This window comes from Panicum virgatum, chromosome 1K (genome assembly GCF_016808335.1).
Source record: "Panicum virgatum strain AP13 chromosome 1K, P.virgatum_v5, whole genome shotgun sequence".
Classification (NCBI taxonomy): domain Eukaryota; kingdom Viridiplantae; phylum Streptophyta; class Magnoliopsida; order Poales; family Poaceae; genus Panicum; species Panicum virgatum.
Window position 1 is genome coordinate 19,945,967 of NC_053136.1, and position 21,084 is coordinate 19,967,050.

At 46.5% G+C, this 21,084-nt stretch overlaps 1 protein-coding gene across 10 annotated transcripts; it reads right to left on the reverse strand.

The window, feature by feature from the left end:
- Window positions 1–779: 779 nt before the first annotated feature.
- On the reverse strand, window positions 780–17,485 carry LOC120698880. Of its 10 annotated transcripts, none has more exons than XM_039982678.1 (15): window positions 17,424–17,482; window positions 17,269–17,353; window positions 16,338–16,438; window positions 15,508–15,744; window positions 15,302–15,399; window positions 15,142–15,228; window positions 14,900–15,044; window positions 14,423–14,809; window positions 11,721–11,860; window positions 11,451–11,642; window positions 11,082–11,172; window positions 10,855–11,002; window positions 3,616–3,732; window positions 3,427–3,520; window positions 780–1,114 (listed from the first exon to the last, which is right to left on the reverse strand). In XM_039982678.1, the coding sequence occupies exons 4-15, from the start codon at window positions 15,661–15,663 to the stop codon at window positions 1,075–1,077; spliced, it is 1,695 nt and encodes a 564-aa protein (XP_039838612.1). In that variant the 5' UTR covers window positions 15,664–15,744; window positions 16,338–16,438; window positions 17,269–17,353; window positions 17,424–17,482; the 3' UTR covers window positions 780–1,074. The 10 variants fall into 10 exon arrangements, with proteins under 10 accessions (XP_039838612.1, XP_039838589.1, XP_039838610.1 ...); XM_039982655.1 differs by having other exon boundaries at window positions 780–1,132; window positions 17,424–17,476; XM_039982690.1 differs by having other exon boundaries at window positions 834–1,114; window positions 14,423–14,803; window positions 17,424–17,485.
- Window positions 17,486–21,084: the final 3,599 nt, after the last annotated feature.

Genomic DNA, 21,084 nt, shown 5'->3' on the forward strand with positions numbered 1-21,084 from the left:
ACTCAATCTTTGCTATGACCTATTAGAATTCTATGGACACTCGTATTTTTTTATATTTTTATTCGAATACAAAGTTGAATACGGATAATATTAGTTTTTGCCGGATAAAATTGTAATGGATAACGACATCATAAAAATATTTTTAGTATTTAGATACGAATCGGGTACAGATATTAAATATTCAAAATCAAATACAAACGGATAAAAATCCTACCAAATCGGATCGAATTCTAATACATTTGCATCCTAAAACAGCCTAATGCACCAGCATGGGTTGCCGACGCCCTCAGTGCCATTTGCCGCAGACCAGTCCGGATGCTGCACCTGATCGGCCCAGACGGCCGTACTGGCCCTGCTGTTACAGACTGCGGGGGAGCAGCTCCTCCAGCATCAAGGCGCGAGCGGCCGCGGAGAAATAGCAGATAAAGGTGAGCCGAATCAATTGCCTGGACAACCAGGCTGCACAAGCTGGAAACGAGATTTATTCTCGTTTTCCAGCAGTGCAGGCTGTACTTCCATTTTGCATAGTTCGGGCCTGGCTAAGGTGCCTGTGCAGTCCTCCAAACACGCATAGAATGCATTGCAAACATGCATATGCAGATTTTCAAACAAAAAAAGCATATGCAGGGTAAGGACACCCTACCAATCACCACCAATGCGCATGTGTTGCAGGTTGCAAACATATCACATGGACAAACCATATTAATGCAGAAAAAGAAACTCCAGCAGTCCAGCGAAAAACCAGAGAAGTGCTTACAAGGTAAAAAAATGGCAATATATGCAGAAAAAACGTACTGGTATATTAGAGCTAGTACAGAATAACAATGCTGAAGTTGAATCGAAATGTTGGACAACTGCGAATTAAACATCTGAGAGCTTCCATGAACAAAAGCACTGTCATTGTATCTCCTACCGCTGACTATATTAAAAACGATGGATAAATACAGATATAGTTGTGGCCTAGAGATAGCACCACGAAAAAAATATCATTTTGAAAATCTAGTCCAACTGACTAAAGAAATGCTTAGAAAGGATAACAGCAAGTTGAACAAGCCAGAGACTGAAATCATTACATTATACCCGGATACGACACTTTCTCATCTGATGTCTGGACCTACAATAACAGTTAAAACCAAATTCCAGATTAGTGACAACAATATGTAGACAGGAATTACTTTAGCAATTAGCACCATGCGAAGGTCAAAAAACCATGAGTTTAAATAGTACTCTATGACATTGTCAGGGGATGAAAGCAATGCCATGTCATACATAAATGCCAGGATTATTTAACCTCTTTGTAAATCAGCCTATGTTTAATGATTCCATGGCAGCATGAGTATGGATTTCACAAAATGCATGCAGCAGAACAAAAAGATGATAAATAAACAAACCGGACTGAAAATCAGAACAAAAGATCACTTCATAAGGGTATTGATAATATATCATTTATAATGCATTGACCCCTCTCAAAAAAAATTATAATGCATTGACTGGTCAAACATTAAGAAAAAACAATTGCTTGATCCATCACACCCATTGTCTTTTGCCCATATGTATATGGATGAACACATACCTGAATTTCCTGAGTCAAATTATTACATTTTAATATTTCTGGATATAACTACATAAAAACAAGTTAGGTATGAACATCCTATATTGCAATATGGGGAATATTATGCTTCAGATTGTTGATGTTTCACCTTTTATTACTAAAGCTTTTTGTTAGGGAATCAACTCTGTTTAACAGGGATTTCAGTATCTTCCAGTACAGTAAATAAATATAAACTATATTCTAATATTCTATTTCTATATTCAATCATCCATGTAAATATATTCTTCCTTTTGTTGTAATGCTTTGATCTGTCTTTTCACATTTTGTTACAGCCTAGCACTCCATTCTTTCTAACCAAGTACACACTCATATATCGGAATTTTCAGTATTTTCAATTTTTGACAACATAGTATTAATCCTATGAAAGCCTAAGCTATTAAAAACTGAGGCAGCAACCTTCTACAAGGTTAGTTTAGAAGAATGGAGACAACCTGACCAGCAGACAATAATTTATAAACAGGGCTTTGAGATGCATGTGTATATCTACTCTAAACTAATGTGGTGTGTTACTTCATCCTGTGAGATGATAACATAAACTCTAGTCTAATGACAAAGTACTGATTATGAAATGGAGTGTAATACAATAGTAGTATATGCATAACTAGTGGATAGCATTTTCTCTCTCTTCAATTACTTTTCTACTCCATATAATCAAACATCTAACTTGGGAGTCATGGACACCCTTATAGCTAGCTGATAAATTTTTAAGAGATGTATATATGTTGGGAAATGCTACACTACATATACTATATATGTTGTAAACACATAGCTTTAAGTTAGAAAACATATAGTTGTTAGGGATAAGATTTTACTTGTTAAGATTGGGTTCAGTAGTTTAAAATTAGCTATCAGGGAGACCTGTAAATAGGGAGTATTGTGATCCGTATGGCGTGAGGAATACAGCCTTGCATTTAATTTGGATTTGGCTCACAGTCTCATCATTCTGAATCCCATTCAGTGTTACTCCATTCTCTTTCGATGGCCTTATTTCTGTATTTCAAAAACTCAAATGTTCACAAATGATAGTCCTATTTGCTATTGGCATGGGCTATGACAATAAATAGCACTAGTACCGAGGAGTTCCCAGTTCAAACATTGGAGGACCAACTAAAAAGTCTGTGTTGTATTTATTATATGATAAGTAAGGTTTTTTTACCTTGGTCATTGTGTCAAGGTGAAATAGGACTATCAAAAGAGAATATTGGGAATACTATGCCCTCTTCATTTCCAAAAAACCCAGAACACGTACGCGGTGGAGAATATTGTCATATGGGAGTCAAGGCATCAATTCGATGCAATGTAAAAAGGAGTAGCAAAAATGTTCTTTAGGGAATCAAGGCATCCGGTACGATACATTTTAAAACAGAGTAATTCTGAAAAAAAGTGAAGTTCTTTACTATAAAGATCAAAGTAAAACTTGTTCGAACACATATGTTGTAGAAGGAATGATTGCCTCAATACTTAAACAATCATTTGATACATGTTGAGCTTTATTTGATTGCGCTAGTTTCAAAAAAAATTGAGCAAATCAGTCAACATTTGAGCCCTGAGGTGGCATAATAAAATGATGCAACTTATGGACGATGCAGCACATTTATGAATATTTGTTACGACGCTAGTTTGACACTGTCTAATCATCACAACACCACATAGAAATGAATTTTTGGTAGCATAAATTGGAGGATCTACAGCAGATAAAATACGAATAGGGTTTCCATGAAATAACTTTTGTGATATACAAGCAACAAAAGAGAAAATTTATCGTCATTAAAAGGATAAAGATATATCCAAAATTCGCAAGACAAAATCCTTACCTTGTTGCTATATGTTCTTCAAGTACTTTCTCTTCATCTTCAGTAAACATAAACCACTTGTCTTTATTCGCCAGTAACTCACCATCACCATACTCTGACACAAAAATGATATTACAAGTTGGTAATGTAATATTCCAAATGCTAGAGCAAGTAAATTAAATATTATTGCACAATAACTTCAAACAAAACCTTGAAGTAATATTGTTGCGTTATCACAGTAGCCATCTAGCTTCCAGTACGCTAATCCTTTTTCTACAATCAGAGGCTTGGTCCAAAGACCTCCCTGCTTTGCTATTGCTGCCATATCTGAGAAGCAAAAGATGAAAATCAATACTAACAGGTAACAGCTAGCTCAATTTGTTTGCACGCTACAGAATAACATAAACAAAAAATGTGCGAAACAATTGACACACTGCCCAAAAATGTTTTGCTTGAAAAGTCAAAGACAGTCTGTTTAGTAAATTTAAGTTGAGAAAATGTGATTCCCATCAGATAATCTGCACTCTTCTGGTAACTATCAGGCTAAATGACACCAATACATGCAAGTAACATTACAACAAAATAAGAATATAATGAATAATACTAATAGACACATGAAACTCCTCCGATTCACTGCTTTTACTAAACATTGTGAATGAAGCACGAAATGAGATCCAAAATAAAGGGGTGCGGGGTGCCCCATGATTGCTTCAGATTTGATTTATTACCTGTGGAATCAGACTAATATGAAAGGAATTTAACATCATAGCAAACAAAAATGAAATCCAAATCAATCCTTCTCAACATGCACTCAAATTTGCTGTTTCTAATGGCATTTTTCTAGAAAATATAAGGTAGTTCTATGCAAGTGAAATTTTTCCCAACTTTTCACATGACAAATTATGGCCACTGGATCTGCGTTTAGTGGCCCTGAGCTCTCAGTTTAGCACTATTATTCACCTGAACCCAAGTGCAACCCTCTGTATCAGCTCGCACAGGCTGCCAGGCCCACAGTTTTTGTTGGAGTACATTGAGCCCATGTATAGAGGCCCATCTAGAGGCCCATGTATGGGACTATATATACCCACCCATCTAGGGTTTGGAGGAATACATCCATTATTTCCCTCCTACATGGTATCATTAGCCTAGGGTTTGGGATCCCTCTCCTCTCCTCCCTCCCCACCTCCCAGCCGCTGCCGCCGGCAGCCATGGCAGGCCGCAGGCACCCCCTCCTCTCTCCCCTTCCTCTTTCCCTCCCCTATCTACCTCCTCTGCTCCGGCCGCCGCCCGTACGCCCTCTTCTTCCTTTGCTCCGGCCGCCTCCTCTTCTGGCGCCGCCGCTAGCCTCCTCTGGCCTAGCGCGCGCGCTGGCTGCCGTCGAGCCTGCGCCGGACGCCGGAGCAGGTGCTGCCGCCGCGGAGGCCGCGGGCGTAGTCGCCGGGGGCGCCCTGCGGCTCGTGCAGGGCCCGCCACCCGTCCTGGAGCCACGGCCCGTGCACCCGCCGCCCGTCCTGGAGCCGCCCATGCAGCCACCCATCCAAGAGCCGCCCGTGTAGGGCCCTCCGCCCGTGCAGGGCCCCCTGGCCGCCGCCGCCGCCGCGGGCGCCGATTCGACCGCCCTGCGGGCCGCGGCACAGCTGCTGCAGGCCGCGGGCGCCGATCCGGCCGTCCTGCAGGCCACAGGTGCTGCTCCAAGGGGTGCGGCCGCCGATCTCGCCGCCCTACGGCTCCCACAAATGCCGCCGGCCGCCGATCCCGCCACCGCTGCGGCCCACCGCGCCGCCGTCGCCGCAGGCAAGCAGCCCGCCGCCGACGCCGCGCCCGATCCCGCGTGGACCGAGCTGGGGATGTCGCCCGTGGATGCGCCGCTCGCCGCCGCCGCCCTCCGCGGGCAGCAGGCCGATGCCGCTCTCGCCGCGGCCCTCGCTGCCAAGTCGGAGGCTTCGACGGCCCAGGAGCGGGTCCGCATGGCTGCCCTCGTCTGGGAGCGCGAGCCGCCGCGGCCGACGCCTCCGCTCTCCGGGTCGTCGAGGCGGAGCACTTCCTCCGCGTCTCCACCGGCCAGCCCGGCGTCCCCGAGCCCGGCGCCTCTTCCTCCCACCAGGCCCCGCCCGTTAGATCTGGAGACCAGTACGACTCGACCGACCCCGTGGTCGCCCAGCTCCACCTCCAGGCCGCCGGCGTCTAGAACATCAAGGCCCTGGTCATCGTCCTCCTCGACCTGACGTCCTCCTACGGACGCTGGCGAGACCAGGTCCTGCTCATAGTCACAGGATTCGGGATCGATGCCTCGTCCCACGACCCGGGAACGCCGTTCCGATTCGAGGGTCGGGGTCAAAGAGGGTCAGTGTCCCATTCAAAATTGGATCGCGTCCCGGTTTGAGAGGGGTCGCAGCTCCATTACTAGCAGATTTAATTGGGATAAGAAGGTTAAGGATGTGGTTTTTGTTAGATAATGAGCCGAGTACGTGTACTATGGTCTAAATGTACTCTTTTTATACATTTCTTATATGCTTGTGCGGATTAGTTTCTTCATTAGTAGCACATATATAGTTTTTGTCTTTTTAAAGACATATCGACCCAAAAATATCGACCCGGATGAATCAGGGTCACGTTCCACATAATAATTTATCGTTCCATAGAGGTATACCCCCTTCGTACCACAATTTTATAAAGTGACGACCCTCGACCCCGTTCCTCGACCAGGTCGACCCAGGAACTTTGTGACTATGGTCCTGCTCGCCCTCCGCCGCTACGCCCTCGACGACCACATCCTCCTCGACACGCCGATCGAGGCGCAGGATGTAGTGTGGCTGCGCCTCGACAGCGTTGCCATGTCCTGGATCTTCGGGGCCATCTCCCTAGATCTTTAGACCTCGTCAAGACCCACGGCGACACCGCGCGATAGACCTGGGTGGCGCTCGAGGGGCAGTTCCTCGGCAACGCCGAGTTCCGCGCCCTCCAGCTCGACGCCACTTTCCGCACCTTCGAGCAGGAGGATCTCTCCGTTGGTGAGTACTGCCGACGGATGAAAGGCATGGCTGATGCTCTTCACGACCTCGAGGATCCAGTGTCCGATCAGGTCTTGGTGCTCAATGTCCTGCGTGGCCTGAGCAGCACCTATGACCACCTGAAAGACCTGGATCACCCGCCAGAGGCCCTTCCCTTTCTTCCTGCAGGTCCGGGACGACCTCGCCCTCGAGGAGATCACCAGGGGTCTCGCGCCCGGATTGTCCTCGCCCACCCCCACCGCGCTCGTCGCTGCTCCTCTGGCCTCCTCCGCCGCTCCTGGTCCTGCTCCCGCCAGGCAGACCAGAGGTGGGGGGGGGCCGTGGACGGCGGCGGCGGGGGGACGGGGTGGTGGTGGTACTGGTGGCCCTGCTCCTAAGGGTACCGGTACCGGTGGGGGCCGTCGGGGCGCGCCGACTCCGGCTCTTGCTCCCGCTCCTGCCCCTGTCCCTGGAGGTACGCCCTGGCCATCCTTCAGCAACCCATGGTCAGGGTGCATCTCGATGTGGCCGTTCCAGGGTCCGGGAGGGGGGCCTCGTCCTCAGCTCCAGCCGGCGACCATGTTCACCGATGCTGCTCCCATCTTCGCGCTGTCCTGGACCCCGCCCGCCAAGCCCAGCAACCGACCTGGTCTAGGTGGTGGGACCAGGCCACTCTGGCGCAGTCCTTCAGCACCATGGAACTGACGCCACCGGTCAGCACCGAATGAATCGCCAACTCAGGTGCGTCCTTCCACACCACTCCTGATGCCGGTATCCTCTCTTCCGTCCGACCCCAACACCCCTCTTGTCCTCCTTCCATCATGGTTGGTGTTGGGTCTTGCCTTCCTGTCACCGCCGTGGGTTCAGCTCCTCGTCTTCCAAATGTTCTTATTGCTCCTCAGTTGGTTCACAACCTTCTTTCCATTCGCCAGTTTACTGCTGACAACTCATGTTCTATCGAATTTGACTCTTCTGGTCTTACTGTGAAGGATTCGGCTTGCCGGCGTCCGCTCCTCAGATGTGACAGCCCGGGGCCCCTTTACACTCTTCGACTTCCTACTTCCGCTACTCCGCCTTCGACTTCATCTTCGTCTGCTGCTTTTGCCGTGACGCCTTCTTCCACCACCTGGCACCGCCGGCTTGGACACCCCAGCCGCGACGTTTTGGTTCAGCTCAGTTGTAGTACCGATGTTCCATGTACTAAGGCTCCTGCTGAGCACCTCTGTCATGCGTGCCAGTTAGGTCGTCATGTTAGACTTCCTCCTTCGCATGCTGCGCATGCTTTTGATCTTATTCACTGTGACTTGTGGACATCTCCTGTTCTCAGCATGCCTGGCTATAAATATTATCTGGTCATTGTTGATGATTTTTCTCATTACTCTTGGACTTTCCCTTTGCGCGCCAAGTCTGAGACCTTCCCCACACTTCTCCACTTTGCCTGAGTGTCCACTCAGTTCGGCCTCGCCGTTAAGGCCGTCCAGTGCGACAACGGGCGTGAGTTCGATAACTCCACCTTTCGTTCCTTCTTTCTCTCTCGGGATGTTCAGCTGCGTATGTCTTGTCCGTATACCTCTCCTCAGAACGGCAAGGCTGAGCAGATGATTCGCACGACGAATGACATCGTGCGCACCCTTCTGATCCAGCCCTCTCTGCCCCCGCGCTTCTGGGCTGAGAGCCTCCACACCGACACCTACTTGCTCAACCGTCTTCCGTCCACTGCTTCTCCTGCTCCTACTCCACACCACGCTCTTTTCGATACCCCTCCTCGCTACGACCACCTTTGGGTCTTCGGGTGTGCGTGTTACCCTAACACCTCCGCCACCGCTTCTCACAAGCTAGCACCCCGCTCAACTCGTTGTGTGTTCCTTGGGTACTCCCCTAACCACAAGGGGTACAGATGCTTTGACTTCACCTCTCGCCGCGTTCTGATCTCTCGACACGTCTTTGACGAGTCGGATTTCCCCTACTCCACCTCCTCCACACCTTCTCCTGACCCCGAGTTGGACTCACTGTTACCTGTCTGTCCTTACCCTGCAGGTTTTTTCGGCACACCGGCACCGCTTCCGGTGATCCCTACTGTGCCGAGCGCGGCACCGGTGCCCGCGGTGGCGCCACGCGCGGCCCCGGGACCTTTGGTCGTGCCAAGCGCGGACCCGGTGTCTCCTGCTGCGCCACGCGCGGCCGTGGTGCCTTCCCCTGCACCTGCGCGGTACGCTCAGCCGGTGCAGGTGTACCGGCGTCGCTCGGCGCCGATACCGGCGCTGCTGCGGTACGCTGAGCCGGTGCAGGTGTACCGGCATCGTTCGGCGCCGACACCGGAGCCGCCTCCTGCTCCGGCCGACTCGCTCTCGAGCTGAGCCAGACGTCGCGTGATGGAAGAGGAGTACACGGCTCTTCTTGCCAACCAGACGTGGGACCTCGTGCCGCGTCTGTCTGGTTGCAATGTGGTGACTGGCAAGTGGATCTGGACGCATAAGCGTCGGGCTGATGGCACACTGGAGCGCTACAAGGCTCGCTGGGTTCTCCGGGGGTTCACTCAGCGGCCTGGTGTGGACTATGATGAGACCTTCAGTCCAGTGGTGAAGCCTGCTACTGTGCGCACGGTCCTCTCGCTTGCGCTCTCGCACTCTAGGCCTGTGCACCAGCTGGACGTGAAGAATGCGTTTCTTCACGGCACTCTGTCAGAGACTGTCTATTGCTCTCAGCCAGCGAGATTTGTGAACTCGAGTCGTCCAGATATGGTCTGCCGGCTCAACAAGTCTCTCTATAGTCTGAAGCAGGCTCCTCGAGCTTGTTACTCTCGGTTCGCCACGTTCTTGCTGACATTGGGATTCACCGAGGCCAAGTCTAACACGTCTCTTCATCTACCGCCGTGGGGATGAGACTGCATATTTGCTGCTCTATTTCGATGGCATTGTGCTCACAGCCTCCAGTCAGCAGTTGCTTCAGAGTGTCATCTCTCTGCAGCAGGAGTTTGCTACAAATGATCTGGGTCAGCTCCACCACTTCTTGGGCGTCACTGTTGAGCCTCACCCGTCTGGTCTTCTCCTTCACCAGCGGCAGTACGCACTGGATATTCTGGAGTGGGCTGGGATGACTGATTGCAAGCCCTGCTCCACTCCTGCCGACACTCAGGCGAAGCTGTCTGCTGATCTGGGTGATCCGGTGGCTGATCCTAGTGCCTACCGGAGTCTGGCCGGCGCGTTGCAGTACCTCACCTTCACCAGGCCGGACCTCACCTACGCTGTTCAGCAGGTCTGTCTCCATATGCATAATCCCCGGGAGTCACACCTTGCTGCGCTGAAGCGTCTCCTCCGCTATGTCCGTGGCACTGTGGACCTCGGCCTGGTGCTTCACCGCTCGTCCTCAGCTGAGCTGGTTGTCTACACCGACGCCGACTGGGCTGGCTGCCCGGACACTCGCCACTCCACTTCCGACTACGCCGTCTTCCTGGGCGGTAACCTAGTCTCCTGGTCGTCCAAGCGGCAGCCGGTTGTCTCCCGCTCCAGTGCCGAGGCGGAGTACCGGGTTGTCGCTAACAGCGTGGCGGAGGCGTCGTGGCTACGACAGCTCTTGGCGGAGCTCCACAGCCCGCTCGCCAAGAGCACGCTCGTCTACTGCGACAACGTCAGCGCTGTGTATCTCTCCACCAACGCCGTCCAGCACCAGCGGACAAAGCATGTGGAGATCAATCTACACTTCGTGCGCGACAGGGTCGCCATTGGCGATGTTCGGGTACTCCATGTCCCGACCACCTCCCAGTTTGCCGACATCTTCACCAAGGGACTACCCTCTTCGACCTTCTCGGAGTTTCGCTCCAACCTCAATGTAGCAGGTGGCTAGTTGTGGCTGCGGGGGGGTATTTGCCCTTTGTACTTGCTTCCTGTCCAGTCTTGAACACCGCTGCGACGGTAGTTCAAACTGCGGGGGGGTGTTGTGTTGGTTTTCTTGTTGTCCAGTCTTGAACACCGCTGCGCCGTTAGTTCAGACTGCGGGGGGTGTTGGAGTATATTGAGCCCATGTATAGAGGCACATCTAAAGGCCCATGTATAGGACTATATATACCCACCCATCTAGGGTTTGGAGGAATACATCCATTATTTCCCTCCTACAGTTTTGTTACTTTATGCTTGATTTAAGCCCAGTGAAATATGCTCACTCAGCACAGCATAAATCTATGGAAGCCCATAACCCACTCTAAGCATCGAGACAATGGCATTGCTGGTTTTATGCCCAGCATTGTAACTAAAAATATTATGCTGGCATAAGTATAAATAATCCAACAACATTTTTTTTGAATTTGTAGCTCACTTAAAAATGCAGAAAGCTAAAGCAAATTGTGTCGTGAAAAACCATAAACAAAAAGTTCAACTAATCAAACAAATGGGGAATCGAGAAAACGCATAAAACTGAACAAAATTTGAAGTGGAAAGTTCCTATCCAGCCATATTGTTCTGACCATTTATGGCTGAATGCTTGACTTCCTGTGCCTCCTTTATTTGGGAAATAAGATCCTTATTTTCTTCACAGTTAAGGGCTGCTGTTTCATTGGGTGAAAGCAATGATTTATCCATGTTGTCCTTTAGCCTTTCCTTTAGCCTTTTTTCCTATGAAACACAAAAAAGTGTTGTAGACTTCTTCAAGGTCATGGTCCTAGAAAGAGAAAAGGCTCTCCAAGCTCAATACCTTTTCTTTTGCGGCGCGGACTTTTTCTCTGGCAGCATTCATTGGTTCAGCAGCAACATCATTTTGCATGTCAATCCAGTTCCTCAACTTGCTAGACAAAGTTAAGAAATCATCAATAGAATAATAACTAATAATATACTCACTATTCTATCATATATGACTTATAATTTGTGCTAGCACATATAATTTTATTTGTCCCCCATGACCGATACACATTTAGTCAGGCAGTGATATGCTATGAGAGAATAGTCATAGTTCTTATGTTCTATAACATCGAATAATAAAAGAACAATTTCACTTCTGAAACATAAAAAAAGAGAGTGGCAATGAAGTGAATTAATTATTGTAAATGTTGTAAACATTACTTACTCAGTACAGAGGGTCTCATCACACAGAAAATTCAGAACACGCAGCTTGCAAGAAGGGCTCAAGTTTTTATATCCTGATACTCCCTGATTTAAACAGTCAAGAGGTAATTCTTTTGATGTAAATGCTGATTCGCTGATACATTTTCCAACATCGACTACCCATGCATCTCCATCTCTCATGTAAGCCAGAGGCCTGGGAACAAAAATAGCATTTTTTATTGACAAGACTCAAACAAAATTGCAAGGAGCTACCAACTTGGAATGTTCTTACTTCTTCCCCTTTTCTTCTTGAATGACCGATAACAATTTTATGTGAAACTCAGCAACAACTGAGGATACCAACCGAAGTTCACGACCTCCAACTACATCTTGAAGAATTCTTTCTGGGTGCTCTTTCCTTATTTGGAAAATCTGATTGAGAACATTTCTTTATTATATTACATAATGTAATGTGTCATGAAAGCATGTATACATGATAGAGCAAATTGAAATGCTGAATGGAAACAATAAACAAATGTATCTGTTTGGTTATTCATTTCAGATAACAAATGTTTGATTTCTGCATTTTTCCTACATACAGAAAAATAATTAAAACTAAGATCGAATTGCTCCTGCTATAAAGAAAATCATAATAACATCAGTTCTAAAAAAATTTCACTATACTTTGAATTGTTAGCCAAAAACTTGTCACGGTGTAGCAGGTCACAGATACCAAAATACTCAACTATTATTAGTGTTCTTGTTGGACTGAGGATAAAAGCCCCCACCCCTCCCACTATAACACCTGGGTTTTATGGTCGGGTTGGCTAGGTGGGGCGTTCTAACTTGGTACCAGAGCCGAGGTCCTGGGTTCGATCCCTCCCGGCCACGCATTTCCGATGTGCGATTTCCCTGGCTGCGTTCGCTGAGACCGAAGTGCTGAGACCGGACAGGTGGCACAGCCCCGCGGCTCGCCCGGCTCGCACGCAGTAGGGGGAATGTTGGACTGAGGATAAAAGCCCCCACCCCTCCCACTATAACACCTGGGTTTTATGGTCGGGTTGGCTAGGTGGGGCGTTCTAACTGTTCTAAATATTGCAGTTTACTGATGCTATTACAGACAAGGGTTCTTAGTCACTAGCTCACCATGTATTGATTGCTAGTGTCCGCAGACAATTGGTGAGGTACAGTAACCAGCTAAATCTACAAAGTTGCGTGCAGCAACTCATCAGTACAAATATATTTTAAGCTTAATATGACAAATTTCAGTCTTGTTTTACCTCAGACTGTTTCCTTCTTCTAAGTTCTGAGATGGAAGAACAAGTTCTAATATAATGTATGTTTGTCAACAAAAAGGCATTAAGAAAAATGCAATGTCAAACTATTGTTGACATGAACAAAAGGAAGAATGAACATGCATGACCTTCATCCATCAGCTTCATTGTCTGGTAATTAATGTACCATCAAAAACATGCATATTTTATATTTGCATTAAAATATATGTATGCTGCAGACATATTAAAATATGAACAAGAATATTGAGACCACAAATTCGCCACTATACCTTATCCTCTTAAAAGACTCATTGAAACCCCTGTTCCGTGAATAGCTATGCATCCAAGATTGAAATTAAGCAAATAATAGCACAGAATCAAAATCAGATTCAGTTATACTTTTCACATACCATGGCACTTCCACCATTTATTGTGTGCTAATATGTACCTGTCCTAGTGCATTTTCATCATTTTTATAAACGATAACAATTTTCAAATGAACTAAAAGCTATGGCATGTCTTTGAGGAAATTCCATCTTTGTGAATTACTATGTTTAGTGACTTAAAAACTTGAATGAAGACATTACACGCAGAACTACGTGGACACACCACAAATATAGTATACTTAAAACAGAAACAACAATATCTATAGTTCTATACATAATACATATATGTATAACTACGTGTTTCCAAATTAAAACAAATAGAAATATAGATTTTTTTTGTCATTCTTTTTCCTCATGATTGAACTTAAACAGGATATCCAAATCCTGGCAACCCAAAAAAATAGTGGCTGGGCTAGAGTGAATATAGGATTTAAGGTATTTTCTCTGCTGGCTTCGCGGAGGTTCCTTTTCGGTTACAATACCACAAGGTTTTCCTACCAGCCAAGTTTTTTTCAAAATAGCTTAAACAGCATATCTAAAAAGATATGCATCTAAACCCAAAATAAGAATCAGACCCTTTAACAAAATAATTATTGGCACTTTCATGAACTAACAACATATGTTCGAATTCTATCTAGGTTGGGCATGTGCCTGGATGTGCACTACCTTGGACAGACATATTAAACGTGGAATACTCATCTGCCCTATTCAGGGGCAAAGCTCCTAGTATGGAGTTAATAAGGATCGACATGTCAAAATATGAATAGAACTGCTCACTTCTGACAAGAAATTAAGCCTAATAAGCATGGTCAGTTATGCATGACAGCTGCACTTCAACAATCTATGCGTGAGTTATTCCGAACCAAATTCAGAGGCAAGGAATCAATGCCTCAATGCAACACAACATGATCCCTGGTTGCGGGAACAACACTACAGCACAATGACCTCCCTATCTCCTTAAGATCAGAGGTAAGTTCAAGAAAAGATTCAGATGTTTCTCTCTCACATCTTGCATCGTCATCCACAAGCTCCATAAGTCCATAACCACTTGCCAGTCCAAATATCCCTTCATGGTTCGCATCCCCACAAAACACCAATGGCATGCTTAGTGCATCAATTCCTAACTTCTAGCAAACTCTAATGTTAACTATGATTGCGGTTAGCAACGAAAGGTGTGTACATGCAAAAGCAGCTAAAGAGTTCACAGGATGTCAAATCATGGCAATACCCAAACTTTCAGATATCTGAACCCAAATCTGACCATTATGTTTTGCATATGCTATCCAGGTGTTATGAAAACAAGGCATGCACCATTATTTATTGACTTCGACTACCTCTGCGAATGCGCGGCAGAATTCTAGAAACTGAATTGCAGCCCCAATATCCTCATTGTCAAGCTGTGCACCTGCAATGGTAGTGACCGGAGTACCCCTTGGTAGTACAATGTTATTATTGAGAACATCAGGGCTTTCATTCCTCGGTAATGGTTCATTACTGTCTCCTCCATGGGACCTTTCATCAGCAGGATTCTTCTTTACACAGTGCTGGAGCTTCCTCCTTTTCTTGATACAGACAGAGGGACGTGCATTGAGATCAACACCTATATTTTCATCACCTTCACCTCCTGGAACTGCATTCAGATCAATGCCTACACTTTCATCCCGTTTAGCAGCCACCTTATCAGCAGCATCTGTCTCTCGGGACCTCTTTGTGCCCTGATGCTTGTTTGTAACAGTTGTGTCAGCAAAGCATATCAACCAGAATGCAGGATTGCATGGTACAACTGAGAATACAGAGTAAAATAGCAATACCTTGTCACTACCATTCATCTTGAGTATCGCTTGTGTAGCAGCCACCATGTCTGACCCCTTTTCAAGGAGATCATGGACGGAGGTACACCCTGAAGCCTTGGCAATGTGGGCCATTATTCCTGTTGGCATCTCGCCCTTCTTCTTTCTGATCAAACGATGACAAGACAAATAAGAACATATAGATTCCCCACCAATGCAATTGAACTGAGCACCATCACCCCAAATCATCTATGCTTGTTCACCTGCAGAAGCTGCAGTTACATATGCCCCTGCACTTGGGGCAGATCCAGTCCTCCTTCCCTTCCGCCTCCTCGGCATTCTCACCGTACCTAAGGAAACCAGACCAGCCTAACGCTGAGAAAGAAATTGTCCACTGAGAATAAATGGAGGGTAACTATTTACCTGTTGAGGAGGCACTTGCGGCAGTACTTGATTGGGCAAGGACCCTTCTTCTTGACCTGCTTGCATGCTGCCGCGAAGTCCATTGTCTTCTGGCGGCACTGCCGAAGAGGAATCAATAGCAGAGAAGTCATACGAGTCAAATCTACACACCTCAGATAAGAAGTCAAAAGCAGGGGAAAACAAGAAGGACAAGCAAGTTAGCTCACCTGGTGGCAAGTCTTGCCGTTCTCTGAATCGTAGATCCGATGACCAACAACCCGCACTCTGGGCATCGGGTTGCACTTCTTAGCATTCACCTCCGGAGCTATCACCTCCAGCGGCTGCGGCTCCAACACCTCGAAACTCTCTGGTGATGCGGCCATCCCAAGTGGCCGACGATGACCTCAGAGAACAGAAAGGGGGAATCCAGGTTGCTGTGGCTCAGATCGTGTTTGGTTGTGGCACTGCAAACATTAACATAAATGGTAACAAATCACGCCGTAAATGTAAAGGGAATGGTAGAAAGTTACTGGTTATTAAAACAACGTTTAAACGTCGTGAAAACGACGTTTTCACGAGAAAACGTTCTTGTGAAATCAACGTTTAAACGTTAAAACGTCCGTTTAAACGATAAAACGTCCCTGAAAGTAGTGATTGTTTGGTTCAGCCATGGTATCAAATCTAGTGGAAGTATTATGTTAATCATGAACATCCAACGCAGCGCCACCGCCGAGCTCCCCGTATAACTACCTCAGGTGAACCCCTCACCAGTCACCACTCCTTAAGCCACTTCGCCTTGACACTGCCTTAGATGGCCACCACCATGACCTCCATCCGCAGCGCCACCATGACGAGGTAGAGGTATTGAGGGATGGGGAGAGGACTGGACATATCAATGAGGCCTTGTCTTGTCGATGATGGGGATCCACGACAGTTAGGGAAACCTGCTCTAGCTAGGCAAACAGAGTGGCGGGCAGCGGTGGTGCTGTACTGCTGTTCAAGCAAAGGGTCTGTTGAGCAAGACAAGCGTTATGAGAACCAGTCAAATAAGGCTCACCTTTTGTGGTTCCAAAATCGAGATTTTCAAACAAGACGTTCATCAATATGATATCCTTCTGAACTGTCTGGCGATGAGCACTCCTGCTGCAGCCACTGCCCCTGGAACAGAACATTTTTTCAGTTAAAAATAAGCTTAATAAGTTGCTGGAAGCTCCTATTTAGATGTGTTACTAAGAAACAACAAGAATAAGGCGGAAAAAATGACAAGCAGTATTAGCAAAATCACAAGAATAAGATGGAAAAACAAAAGACAAGCAGTATCGGCAAAATCACACGAATAAGGTGGGGAAAAAAAGGACAAGCAGTATCCGCAAAATAAGCTACAAATTTGTTAGAAAATTGCTGATCCCAACACCAACAAACAAACAACTTAAGTCGAGCTTAATGTAGTGCTCTTGAAGTCCTGATTAAGTGACATTTACCCCCAAAAAAGGGGAGAGAATCCTTATCTGCACTGTTAGTCAGAACACAGTTGCGACAACAGAAAATAGATAGGTATGGTAGTCTGAAGAATGGAAGAGTCCTTATCTGAAGATTCTGAACTGTAAATCCGACTGCCACGAACCATGACTATAGAGTGGAAATAGATAGGCATTCAAATATGATCTCAGTGATGAGTTAACTGAGCGAGCACGAAGTAGTTCATCAATTTTGACGGCACAATTTACACACAGGGGAATTTCAGAGAACATTGGGTGCTTGTGATTTTTTATGCTACTAGTAGCAGCCGGTGATAACAAAAACTACAGGATGCAGAAGCCCCTAAAATCTGCAGGTACCACTGGTGTGGCCGCTGCCCTGGAGAAGAAAAGCAACCAGAACGGGTTTGACGCCAGCAAGCAACCCCTTCTCGTGGATCTGGCACAGGAGCATGTGATTTAACCTAACAAGAAAGGGGGAGGAGGGGAAGGAGAAGAGGAGAGGTGCACCTGGAGGAGCCGGTACCATCAGAATCGAGGCCGACGCCGGAGCAGCCGCTGCCGCTGCCGCTGCCGCTGCCGTCTATCTCGAACCCTAGCGAGAGAAAAAGGGGATGGGAATGAGGCGGAGGAGGGGGTAGTGGAGGGGAGCTCGAGGAGGCTACCTGGATCCGCGCGCCGTCGTCGGAGTTAAATGGCACCGGAGAGCGCGGGCGGGCTTTGCGGGAGCGCAGCGCGAAGCGACGCAGCGGGGAAAAATTGGGTGGGGGCGGTCCCCACATTCCTCACCGCCATCGATTCCTGCCACGTGGTCACGGAGCGGATCCGACGTCTCCTGCTTGAGCAGACCATCCTCCCGTGGAAACTGGAAAGGCTTCCGCCGTTCCGCGACTCAGCTCCGGCTCTGTCCAACGAGCCGGCCCAGCGTGCGGCTCGGCTCCGGCCTTATCCTCACTTCACTTGTGTTTGGTTGGTTAGCTAGATCTATCTTGTTTGAATCCGTGTTTTGTTTTTGATTGGACTTTCCAACCTGTTTTTATTTTTGTAAAAGTCAAAAGTAAACTAATTGCTTGGAAACTCTCTCATAGTTTTTTAGCTTTCGATTGTTGCCAGAGTTCGTGCCAGAGTTCGTCAATCATACGTGGGTTACATAACTTTTCATACATAGATTGATATCGTCCGACCACTCTTCGAGATCATCCACTATTTCCTGATAGTCCAACCCATCCCGGAAATGGATGATTCCTGGTCGTCTGTGGAACCAAGAATTTGTGAAGTAGTCCCGTTGCGGGTGGGGTCGAATGGGTCGGGGTGATCGAGCACATTCATGGATTCATCGAAGTTAAGATTGAATCTTGCCTCGAGAGTGTTGTACTCCTTGGCGTCGCCATGATCAAGTGTGTCTTCTGCCAATTTAATACAATCGAGTAAAGAGTGATCAATGCGATCTAAACCGGCGAAGATAGATGACGTCTGAGGACGAGAGTCGCGGACTTGGTGCTTTGAGATTTTCGGCGACGCCATTCTGGTTTAATGTTGTTTGCACGAGTTCGATGCCCTCGGCGAGATTGTTTGAGACGTGATCAATCCCTTCGAGTATATCCAAGTTGTTTACTCGAGGGTAAGGCGTAGATTTGAGGTTGTCTAAATAATTTCCGATTAGATCTGAAACTTTTTGGGTTTGGGGATTTTCGATATGGTTTTCTACATTGTCTTCTAGAGTTGTGGCATCAGCCTCTAAATTCTCGGGACCGGCGAGGTAGCCGGTGATCTAGTATACTATTTTTTAACCATACAAAGACAGTACTGTTCGCAACACATCCTACAGCGGTAGCTCTTCTCGTTGCTTGGCCTTGGACCACGCGCCAAAGTTGTCACCAACGAGACGATGACGGAGCACTGTTTGCCGACAGCGGAGTGGGTTTTTGCATAAAAAAACCTGCATGTCTACGGCTGGGGCGCACCATTGTATTTGCCCTTATCGGTCTTTTCTTATGCAATGAATTTGGATCACAAATATAACAGCCTTTCCGTAGCGCAGAGAGAAAATAGGAGAGATAGTTAATTGGTCGCGGGATCCAGCGACGGTCTCGTCCCATTTTCCAAGACCAGCATGAGAAGAGAGAAAAGGTTGTACCATTGGTTAGATGAGAGAGTAAAAAAAGATGAGAAAATGTTGCACCACTGGTTAGTTGTGAGAGTAAAAAAAAGTGGATCTAATTCAATAATAAATTTTGATCAATGCAAAAGAGACAAACTACTCCCTCCGTCCCGCAAAGACGGTTGGTTTAGCCTTCAAATTTTATTCCATAAAAATTGTTCATTTAGATTGTAGTTTTTAGGGGATGTTTGGTTTAGAGCCAACATCAGCCACAAGACTTGTGGCGTGGCCGAACCTTAGGCGGACGAAACCGCCGCCACACCTGTGGCGAAAATTAATGAAGGAACGAGCCGCGGAATCTTGTGGCAGCCAAAACTGAATCACGTACCAAACACTAGCCAAGTTTCCGTGGCAGCCGTAGCTGTGGCGAGGCGAACGTTGGCTCTAAACCAAACAGCCCCTTAGGCTATCTCCAACCATTCCTCCCATCCAACTCCCCCCAAACATACTATTTACTATATTTTACTACATCCCTCCAAAAGATTCCTCCCCCTATAACTCCTTCTCTCCAACCATTCCCTCATATCTATTCCCCCTATATACTATCACTCATTAACTAACTATTTATTTAATGTTTTTGAATTTAAAAAATCATACAGTATTTGTACTGTCATAATACACATTATCATCATGTTACGGGGCTCAAACGAGATTAATATCGTGAAAAAACAGTGTAATTAGAGATATAGGGGGAGTTGAAACTCACCCTATATGTGAGGGGAGTTTCAACTCCCCCGTATATAGAGGGAGCTATAGGGGAAACCGTTGGATCGGATTTCCCCCTATAGCTCCCCGGATATGGGGTGGGGGGAGGGATGGGGGCACCGTTAGAGCTAGCCTTAGGCTTTACAGCTCGTCCACCCTACAAATGTGGAAGGAGGGAGTAGTTTTTAGGAAGCCAAACACAAAGACTAAAGGCAGTCCCAATGAAATGACTAGGATAGTTTTCACAGTATTTAAGGGCACCTCCAGTGCCTGGTTCGACCTCTCCAATCCTGGATGCCGAACAAAACATTGATTCGCTACCCACAACGTCAGCATCGAGTGGTGGACTCCATAAAGCAAATAAAAATACTCTCTCTCTCTATCCATCTTTTCTCCTCTTGTAGTAGCAAAAACGAGAGCATGTACAGGAATAAATTAATTTATTCGGATGGGAGGCAGGCAAGCCGCTGGAAGTTCGGCGCGTCTGCAAACTTCGATCTTGACTCTGACAACAACCATTCAACTCCTACAGCGTTCACGATTCGATTGGAGCAGCCCACGGTCCGATTTTCGCGCATGCTGTGTGTGCCCTAATATGGTACCATGTACAATATTTAATTTGCTGATTTGATAATGTAATTAAAGAGGAGAGTGTAAAAGATCAAGAAACTAGGTCATGAGTTCTTGCACAAACCAGAGTCTAAGAACCTACATACTCGCTCCGGGCCTCTATGGCCATGTTTCACAAAAAATTTTCTACTATACCCATCACATCGAATCTTCGAATATATGCATGGAATATTAAATGCAATTAAAAATAATTCATCACAGTCTAACTGTAAACAACGATATGAATCTTTTAAGCCTAATTAGTCTATAATTGGACATTAATTGTCAAATAATAATGAAAATGCTACAGTATCAAAATCAAAAAAAAATGCAAACTAAGCAAGGCGTATTGTGGTTTTTCATTTTGGCCGGTTTGTTTGGCGTGTGCGTGTTTCAATAACGGTAATTAATTTTTGGGCACGAAAACAAAACGGTTATCCATGCATAATTAAAGCATTGGTTGATTAACTTGATTTAAATCATTTTGCTGGAATAATCGCTACATGGGGTGAGATTAATGGGATTGGAGTGATTGGTATGCACACAGTGGCGAATCTATAATTGATTAAAGCGGGGCTGATTTCTTCTACTCTCCCCTCTTTTTTTTTCTTCTTCTCCTTCTTTTCTTCTCAAAAATGGAGGGGGGCTTAAGGGGGCTCCATGGTTTTTTTGGGTCTAGGAGGGGCTGGAGCCACCCTAGACCCACTGCTGTCTCCGCCGCTGTATGCACACGGATCGGAGGTTCCTTGGGACCCGGACTTCTCCTTTTTAGATCAGTATCACTAGAAGTTTTATGGGTATAGTTACCTAAACTGAGAACTAGGTAACTGTGTCAGATGAGTTTTATGTTG

Excerpts from the sequence above, each read along its gene's own strand:
- LOC120698880 (XM_039982655.1), bottom strand. The coding sequence starts at position 15,663 with ATGGCCGCATCACCAGAGAGTTTCGAGGTGTTGGAGCCGCAGCCGCTG. Across the intron at positions 11,861-14,422 it reads TCTGCCGCGCATTCGCAGAG|ATTTTCCAAATAAGGAAAGA; the intron begins GTAGTCGAAGTC and ends GTTCTCAATCAG. Across the intron at positions 11,003-11,081 it reads TCCGCGCCGCAAAAGAAAAG|GAAAAAAGGCTAAAGGAAAG; the intron begins GTATTGAGCTTG and ends TGTGTTTCATAG.